The sequence below is a fragment of the Egretta garzetta genome, unplaced genomic scaffold (assembly GCF_000687185.1).
Source record: "Egretta garzetta isolate BGI_Z169 unplaced genomic scaffold, ASM68718v1 scaffold141, whole genome shotgun sequence".
NCBI classification, from domain to species: Eukaryota; Metazoa; Chordata; class Aves; order Pelecaniformes; family Ardeidae; genus Egretta; species Egretta garzetta.
The window spans coordinates 171,116-180,705 of NW_009258664.1; the positions used below are offsets into that span (position 1 = coordinate 171,116).

At 44.3% G+C, this 9,590-nt stretch overlaps 1 protein-coding gene across 1 annotated transcript in view; it reads left to right on the forward strand.

Moving 5' to 3' along the window:
* Window positions 1–7: 7 nt before the first annotated feature.
* Window positions 8–9,590, forward strand: part of DAP3 (death associated protein 3) — a 27,433-nt gene continuing 17,850 nt past the window's right edge. Inside the window, exons 1-5 of the mRNA XM_035903945.1 lie at window positions 8–601; window positions 1,273–1,319; window positions 4,823–4,946; window positions 8,042–8,211; window positions 8,981–9,089. Of these exons, the coding sequence (XP_035759838.1) occupies window positions 499–601; window positions 1,273–1,319; window positions 4,823–4,946; window positions 8,042–8,211; window positions 8,981–9,089 (553 nt within the window). The 5' untranslated portion in view covers window positions 8–498. The remainder of the gene's footprint in view (window positions 602–1,272; window positions 1,320–4,822; window positions 4,947–8,041; window positions 8,212–8,980; window positions 9,090–9,590) is intronic.

Sequence of the window (9,590 nt, forward strand, 5' to 3'; positions counted from 1 at the left end):
GTGGCCGCAGTTTTAACCTGCTCTTCTGCTAAAGCTCCTCTCCCTCAGACAGACAAACCCTTGAGCAGAGCCCGTACGACTTGTCCCGAAGTCAGCATTCAAGGATTCTGTCACAATGTTGGGGGTGCCCCAAAGAAACAGAAACTTTCAGGTTCTTTCAACTCCTTAGTTTTACTAGTTGCATTTGAGAAAACAGCTTTTCCATCCCTACTTTTTTTACTGTTAAACCTTAGGTTTGAAACAAACGGGATACATGCTCGTGCAGACCTGGATTTCTCCTTCTTCTCTGCTGTATGTGCTAGCACGGCAAAGTAAAACGGCTCAAACAGCCTCCACAGGCTGATATCTTCACTTATTCTTGAAGTAGCAAAGCTGGAGCTTGTTTTTCAAATACGTGTTGTGCATTGATGGGTAGATGAGGGAATGTAAAGCACCTTTACACAATTAACATCCTTCAGTGTGGGGTTATTTTCCCGTTCTATGCAGTAACGGTTGTAAATGCCATTCTGCGCAGTTAAATCTTCTTTTTCTTGCTTAGCACTAGCACTGCAGTTAACCATCGATTCCAGCAAGACAGCTATTCCTCCTAAGGAATTACAAGGTAATTATCTTGCTTGGAATGCTCTGCGTAACTTAGTGTAACCAAGAATTCTTAAAGCATCTTTGCTAGGTATGTCATTATTTTCTTCTAACAAAGTGGTGTGAAGAAGGCCTTGAATGCCGGCAGAGATGACAGATTTAACTACTTTACTTACCTTTTGGCCTCTATTTTTGCATTACAATTGCTCACATGTTTTCTTTTGGGTTCTTTTTCCTATTGTACTCAAAGATGGCTGAGCCATAGACACTAACGTATGATCAGGATGAAGCTGGAAACACAGAAGCACCTTCAGTCTCTGCGTTATTCCAGTTTCTTCAAAATAATCACTCTGTAGCCCTCGTTCTTGCATCTCTTAACTGCTGCAGTCAAAATAGATCCCCTTCCCCAATAAAAGAATCTGTCCTCACTAGATGAATGAAATATCTTTACTTATAAAGTAAGGGGGGTTTTGTAAATGTCTCTCTGAAAAAAGGCAACATAATTAATGCCTTTATTAATCAAATGATGCTGCTTACCAGTAGTCAACTGTATTGCTGCAGAGCATTCTGACAGTTTGTCAGAATTATTTGTGTGCCTAGACTTTAAGCTCTTTGGGCAGGAACGATTCTCTCCCAGCATGAGATACATTAAACATAATAAAAACCCTAAAAAATCCACTTCTGTCTCTGCAGAAAAAATGCTGAGAAGTCTGAAAGGACTTGTCTACCATCCCCTAAAGGTAAGTCCTGTAATAGCGTGGTGCTGCTTCCGATACTTCTGCTGTTCTGTGACCTGGAATGACAAGTTACAACTGTAAAAAGCGAGAGTTTTCTTACATTCATCATCTAAAAACTTGGTGTCCCCTATGAGCTGGTTGTGTAAACTCCCATTATGGGCGAAGGAAGGAGAGACCGCTCCGAGTGGTACTCCTCCTGCTTTTCTCTCTGGTCGGAGAGGGAGAACATGCGAGCAAGCCTGGACAGTTGGCTGAAATATTTGTTAGAAGACTAAAGTTTAGCATTCTGAAATGTCCAGAATGCTGAAATTCTGCATCTTCAGTGCAAGTGTTTCTCAGAAAACAGAGAATCTACTTCTGCACTGCTGGAAAGTAGAGAGGAAGAAGCCCTTTGTACAGAACAGAACCCCCAGCCTTTCTCAAAGCCTGCTTTGCTGGTGGGAAGATAATTTTGCCAGAGGTGGCTCAGTGTTTTAGGTGGGTGTAGTAATATCAGCTCTGCCACAGCAACACAGCAACACTACGTTATCGCTAAAGCTTCCTTATATTATAAACAACACAATGAGTTAATGTTGCATATCTGGAATGACTTCCTAATGGTAAAGAACTTCAGCTGTTTTGTTTGCTGTTGTCTTTTAAATGCTTTTTCGCTGGTATGTAGTGATATGCAGCCATTAAAGAGGGTGGCTGTGTAACTACTTGTTTGCAGAGATGAGATTCTGGTTGTACAGTACTGTACTTATGATGGCAGCCTTTATGAAATAAACAGCCTTCTCTAGAGACTAAGATTTGTGGAATCGTGTAGGAACAGCTCCACCTTATGGCACATGACTTTGTGATTAATCTCCATGTACCACGTGATAGTTTGCTGCCATTTCAGGGATGAGAGTTAGATTACTCTGTCCTTTGGCAGATGGAAACTCACTATAAAATCCACTCTAGGCTACGAGCATAAACTGCGTTAAAAGGTGCTGTGAAAACATGAGAACCTTACGTACACGGTAGGAGTTACCACGCAGAGCTCTACAGTGAGCCAATGTATACGTTTCTGGCATTCTGCGTGAAGCTAAGGGGACCGCTCTCCTCTTCAGGAGGGACCAAGTGGCATGGTGCTACTATAAAGTCAGCATATACAATGCATAATGTATTCTGGGTCACTCAGAGGGCTTCTTGGAGCCTGTTGACAATGCAGATGCACTTGTATGTGATTTTTGTAAATGGGAACGCAGTAACTCATAAAATGCAAGTCCATATCTCTCAAATTCAGGATAACTGTGAGTACTGTTGTATTCACTACTCTACGAGCTTGTCTTGATTTTATAGCACGTCAAAGAGTTAGGAAGGACTTCATGACTCCAGGTCCTTAGAAGCAGCTGCTACAGCCCAGTGGCAGCTACCGTCCGCAAAGGAAAAGTTCCAAAGCTCTACAAGGCTGGGTGGTCATTCTGAGGAAGCCATGTCGCGCTAAGGCTCAAAGAAATGACATTCCAAACCGATATCCTTCCAGGAGGAAGATGCAGTAATTTAAAGATGAGACATGTTCCGTTGATGGAAAAATCGAGATTATCTATTCTTGGCTGCAAGAACAGAGGACTGGACTTCAAGACATATCCCTCTCACGCTTGCATCCCGTCTTTCTGTGCTGTCTTCTACTCCTTCCATAGAACATGCTAGGAACGGGCTTTTGTACCATAGAGAATCCAACTCCTGCTGATGATGGTGCTTTTTAAAAAGCGATATTGCTAATATTGGTTTGACTAAGTATCATTGAACTAAAGTCTTGAGCTGGGTCTAGACATGCATAAAAACTGAGCATGGTCAGAGCAAGAAGTTAATCCTTGCTTAATTTTCATTCGCTGCTGCGCAGGTCAGGGACAAGGGTTGGTCTGGCACTCCAGGGAAGGGATGTCCACCGAGCAGTAAGCTTGCCTTCTCTTTTAAGTGAGCAAAGCTCACAGCCCCAAGACATTCACTTGAGACTTGAGGAGGAGAGAATGAGGGATGCTCAGAGAAAATGAGAGGGGCTAGGATTCCAGGCTAGAAGTGACCTGGGGCTGACATCTTCTAGGTGAATAGGTGGCAATAGCTGCTTGCTGTAGTTGTTCGTGTATTAAATTAGCATCTTGGTGCCTTGCTTTAGGCTGTAAATTAAGTCACTTCTGTGGACTTAAAACCAAATGAGACATCCTAATTGATCGTTTGGATTTGAGGAGGAAAACAACAGTGTGGGAGCAAGGGAAGGTGGTGTTAAAACCTGATGGCAAAAGTGAATGTTTAGCGATCTTCCATCTTTACGTTGCAGTAGTTCGTTCTGTAGGTAGCTGGTGTTGAGTACAAACCCGTTTAATTCCTTCCCTAAAAGAAGAGTGCTGAAATGCTGATTCAGGAGGGCATTGTGTGTTTGACATGGGATGTGGGGTAATCCGACATTACGCTTTCTTCTGAGCCCTCTGTGGCTTTCAAATGACCCCCCGAGGAAAACCGGGATGGCAGCACAATTGCATCATGCCATAGGGATCTGAAACAGCTGTTCCTGTCCCTAAACTTGAGTTTATGGCTACTCTCATCCATGCAGACAGACAAAATAGGAAACTACTTGCTCTGTTTACAGTGGAGCCTGCAACTGTTCCAGTCAGTAACATGAAGGCTGGCTTTCAGTTTTGCTTGCTTTGGTCACAGCCTCTGTTTGGAGTATTTGCCTTTTATAATTCATTGACAAATGCTCATATTTTCTTTCACCGTAACATAATAAAATGCTTGTCCTTCTACTACTCGCCTTCTTGCCTATTTTGGCTGGGCTTTACAGGCATGCTCCAGCAGTCTGTCTATGGAAAAAAGAATTAATCAGCTTAGCTGGCTGTTTCAGTTTCTCAGCCACGTCGGTATTATAATGAAAGAGTCTGTATGCAGGGACACAGTTAGGAAAATCAGCGCAGGGAATGTAATTATAAATATCAAATAGTGGGCAGCACTGCACTAATCCCTCAATAATTGAGGTGATTATGGATTACTAGACAGCTTGAATTTTCAAGGTACTAGCTGCTATTCATCAGTGTAGGCAGAAACGTTGTGGGAACTTCCCAGCAATAGGACCTTAATGGCTGTACTTGCGCTCGTGAGCAATCTCGAAGGGGATAACTCTTTCAGGTACAGGGCTGGGCTCTCTAGATCACTTCAGTGAATGGAAATGGTTTAGAAGGGAATGGGGAAATGGATGGTTAGAATGGGGATGGAGGTGGTAGATGGCTTCAGTGAATGGAAGTGGCTTAGAAGCAGCCATCTAAATGTGAAATGTGGTTCTAACGAATGTGGTTTTTCACAATGAATTTACATTCCAGCAATGGATTTTTATTCTAATTGCAGAGAATTCTATTCTGTCTGGCGTGCTACCTTGACCTGATCATGCAATGAGTGTACAAAACAAACTGCTACCTGGATTTTTTTTTTCACCAGTAACCTTTGACTGCTGAGAAGTTTGTTGTCTGTTTGCCTTTTTCTTTCCTTAGCTGGACCATGGGTATGCCCTCCATATGGCAGCCAAGGATTGCTTGAGTTCCGTTGTCAGCCAGGATGCCACAATTGTTACTGTCAGACAGCAAGTGCCTAAATTCCATCAGTCTGTCTGTGGACGTGTTGGAGCCAGGAGCGCTCACTGGGGTTGTGTTCTAGGAAACGTAAGGGGAGGGAGTATGCAGGCCTAATAACGGGCATTGAGACGTGATCCCCAGCCCGAAGGAAAACAGGCCACGGCTGTGCAGTGCGCTTGCCTGGGCTCAAACAAGACAGGGCTGGTCCTCTGCGTGAAAGCTCCTGGGAGCAAGTATTGATTCCTTCTCTGTAGTTGCGTAGATGAGATAGACTGTGCATTGCAGAAGCTCAGATGTTGGTTAGCTTGTCATCAGACACCATTAATTTCAACGCCAGCGTTATTCTTCCCCAACTAACCTCCCCAAATTGGCTGTGAAAGGGGATAAAAAACACACCCCAGATGACCTCAGCGCAGCACAGCTCTCCAGCATCATAATTCCAGCCTCACACTCTGTCTCAAGCACAAAATGAAGTGGAATAAATGAATGGAATAAGCCTTTGAGGTGCTTTTCTGCTGCCTCTGTAATTGGAGTCTTTCAATACTGATTCCTCTGGGGTCTCTATGGAAACAGCAGCATGCAGATGATCTTACTCACGTGACGCGAGTGTCTCTATAGATTGCACAGAAGAGTCCAGATGGCGAGGATTGTCCCCACTGTCCTGTGCCTACCATTTACGTTGCCAGGCAACTGGCTTTGGCATTCTGACTTCACGTGCCTGATGTTTGGCGACAACCGCCATTGCTTATTAATTTATCAGATCAGCGTTCCTCAGGCTTGCTGTGCTGCAGACCGCGTATTGCAGCAGAGAGGCTCTGCTGGCTCGCCTCATCAGCAAACCCGATAGCTCTGACTGCACTCCTACTTGTGCACCATAAACTCCCATTAAAAATGGATTAAGACGACCAGATGAAAACTAAATTTTTAATAAGACTTAGCTTTTATATACCTTTCCATTAGCAAAACTCAGAGTGACTAAACATGAGGATAAAGATACTGACCCACTTTACAGATGTAGGAGCTCAAGAGTGAAGGAATTTATCCAAGGTTATGCAGCCAGTCAGTGGTGAAACCGAGGATGAAAATGATCTCTGGAGTACTGCTCTTCTGTTCGAGTCCATAGATAACACTCCCATGGAAAAACACACGTACTGTTCATCTGCATCCAACACGTGCAGGAAAACTCTAGGGAATCCAGCCCAGCATTTGAAATACAGCTCTGCGTGGAAAAAGACTGAAGTCTCTCTTAATAGTTCTCTTCTTTAGTCTATCACCAAGTAACACCTCCTTACAGCAGAGGAGCTACTGACCAGCCAGGCTTTTTTTTAAAAATTTTCTCCCTGTTGCTAAGATTTACTGACGAGTAAACACCAGATTGGTAACTCAAGCAGCTTAGGGAGCAGTTTGCTGAAGTTACCAAATGGTTTCTTCATATAAATAGTTTGGCAAACCTGTGGGTACCTCAAATCCTGCAGCTGTACCAAGGTAAACCATACTGTCTAGGATGCATTGACCTGTCCTTGATAAGATACGGAATAGAGGTGTAGTTTCCATGGGCTTTTCAGAGCGGAGCAGGGGGGCAGAAGATAAGAGAACGGACATGTTGCATGCTGGAAGACTGAAAATCGGGTCTGAAGAAAGAGAGGGAGACTAACACGTAGCAAAAATCCCGGGGCTAGAGAATTCCTGGCTCTGCAACACAGCTGCAGCAGTTGCGCGTGAAGAGTCCATCAAGGAACTGGGAAAAGCAAAATATTCATGGTAAAAGCCAGCAGTAATCAGACCTGCAGGTACAGCTGCTGACACGGTTTCGTGTGAGGAGTACAGCAGGCAGCCAGGTCAGGGTAGCAGTTCTCATCACAACCTTTTTTTCCCCCATCCATTCATTCTGGTCGAACCATTTGTCAGCCACACTGCACAAGTGAGCGACCAAACCCACCCCAGTCCTGTCTCATCTGTTCTGGGCCTCAGCAAATGAAGCCCTGGGTCTACACCAAAGCTCATAAGGAATACAAGGAAAGTCTGGATCAGCCCCCAGGTCTGCTAAAGCTGGCAGAAATGACGACTGCTGCTTTTTCTTTCTGAGTAATAAATAAAACTACTTTTCCTGGATCATTATTACACCAAATAAACCAGACAAGGAAGTTGTTATATTCTGATTCCATCTCAACCAAAATGGAAGCAAGAGATCGGCATGCACAAGAATCCAGAGGAGGATTTTTTGACTTTAAATCCATGGAAAAGTGCAGAGCAGGATGTGGTATAAGCTTCAAAGCTTGGCACAAAGCTGCTAAAAAAGCCAGACAAAGCTTGGCGTGAAAGTTGCTAAGAGTCACCCAAGAAGTACCGCAGCATAGTCTATATACTGTCCTAGTTACACAAGACACAAAACCTGATGAGTAGACCAAGAGTAAATAAATAAGTGCTTTGCAAGTATTGCACGGTAGGAAAATAGAATCATGAAGGGAAAAAGCAAGGATGTATATATAACAAGGCATGAAGCGGGTATTCCATTTTCAGGTACCAGTAACAACCGCTTCTTAAGAGTGCATGGTTAGTGACCTTGATGTAGGCACCGTAAGTAAATGCAGAATGATGCAAGTCTGCTGGAGGAATGATACTGACTGCTTGTGTCACAGCAAGGGGCTTGAAGTTAGTGCCCCAGAAAACAGATGAGAAAACAGAGTTCTCAAGCAACCAGTACTAGTTAAAAAGGCAAATGGGATATTAGGAATTACTACTGAAAGACAGCAAAGAACAAAGCAGAAAACAGAATTTTGTCGCAGACTTAAGTAAATTTGAATCTGTCAGATAACTCAAAAGGGGATCACGTTACTGTTAAGATTCTGTGGTGACAATACAAGTGGACTAATAAAAGGTTAGATGAATTCATGAAGCATAGGGCCAGTGGTGCCCACAAAGCACAGTGGCTCATTTACAAGCTCAAGGAATCCTTTTATTTATCGCCAGGTAGGATATCCTTTCTTTAGACGACTCCTAAGCATCTGCCAGTAGTGTCCTGATGCTACAATTCCTGCTTTACTTTAATGCACTAAACTAAAAAAGTCAGTTCTTCTGACTCTCAGTGTGTCGATACTCGCTTTGATCGAGCGCTTCTTCCCTGTTCCATTCTCACAGGCCTTTTGTGTCCAGAAAACCGGTATCAGACTTCCTTGAGTGTTACAGTTTGCATTTTACCTTCCCAGGCCAACCACGCAGAGCACCACGAGGGTCGCCACTATAGCATCCCGCTCGAGGAGGTGAAAGCTGTGTTTCCACATGGACTGCCCTATCGCTTCCAGCAGCAGGTACTTCATCTTAGAGCAGAGTTGGAGGGAGTGGACTGGTATGTGGCAAGAACCAGACCCACTGCGTAACTATGATGCTTTCCTGTTAGAATAAGAGTGAGTTGCTGCAAGAACGCATTTATACCTGGTCCTGCCTGTTATTTTCTACATCTAAAAGATATCAGTCATCCTAACTGGAATAGTGGCAGAAGAGTATGAGGCTTCTACCTTAGGCAACATTCTACCCAATGTTTTTCATCTCTAACTTCTGAGTACATACTGAAGTACAGAAATATTTTCCACGGTTGCATTTCTGTATGAAACAGGCTGTCTCGTGAAGTAAGCTTAAAATCTTGATTTCTGTTCTGAGACAGAGCATGCTGTGACTGGATCAGGCTTTGTCAGCAGCTAACATAGACTGCCTGCTTGAGCTTAGGACCAGATTTATCTGTGAGTTACTAATTCAAGGTGGTTGACTTGATTTGTTGACAGGCCAGTTGGCCTCTTCCCAATCTCTGGGAAGGTGATGGAACAGCTAATCCTGGAAACCATTTCCAGGCAGGCAAAGGACAAGGAAGTCATCAGGGGCGGTCAGCACAGCTTCGCCAAGGGGAAGTCACGCTTGACCAACTTGATAAACTTTTGCGATGATGTGACTGGCCTGGTAGCCGAGGGGAGAGCAGCGGTCGTTCAGACCCTGCACGGTACCAGGCAGAGATGAAGTCACGTCAGGAACTGCTGTAGTGTGCCAGCACCCGGCTTCTTGTTCATGTTCTGTTCCTTTCCTCAGATCAAAACCTTCAATGAAGCCTGCCTGATGGTGCGAAAACCAGCTCTAGAACTTTTTGCTTACCTGAAAAGCTCCAACTTTGCACACCCAGTTGTCAGATACGTGATCTGTATCTTTTACCACTTACTTGATGGTAGAATGCAAATTAAATGCAAGCAGGTGAGTATACACAGATGAGGGTGATGGTTTGATCCTACACTGACCGCTGTGGTTTAGTCTTCAGGAGGTGGCTCTACCACATGCCTGTTGTCAGCAAAGCTACTCTGAGACCCTTGTGAACCTCACATACTTTTATTTTAAGCCAGATTTGGCTTACGGCACAGGTCCACAAATAGGGCTATCAGCACAACTGAGGAATCGTCAGGTCTGATACAGTGGGGCGGGAGGATAGAGAGAGAAGGAACTGCTCAGGCTAGTTTTGCTGCTGAACAAAAGCATGATGGAATGCCAACCCTGCTCTGCGACCTTTGAGCTTCCTTTATGTCTTCTCGAATCACAGAATTGTTGAGGTTGGAAAAGCTCCCCCAGCCCAACCGCTCCCCTACCCCTGCCATCCCACCCCCAAACCCAGACCCTCAGCACCGCCTCTGCCCGGCTGTTAAATACCCCC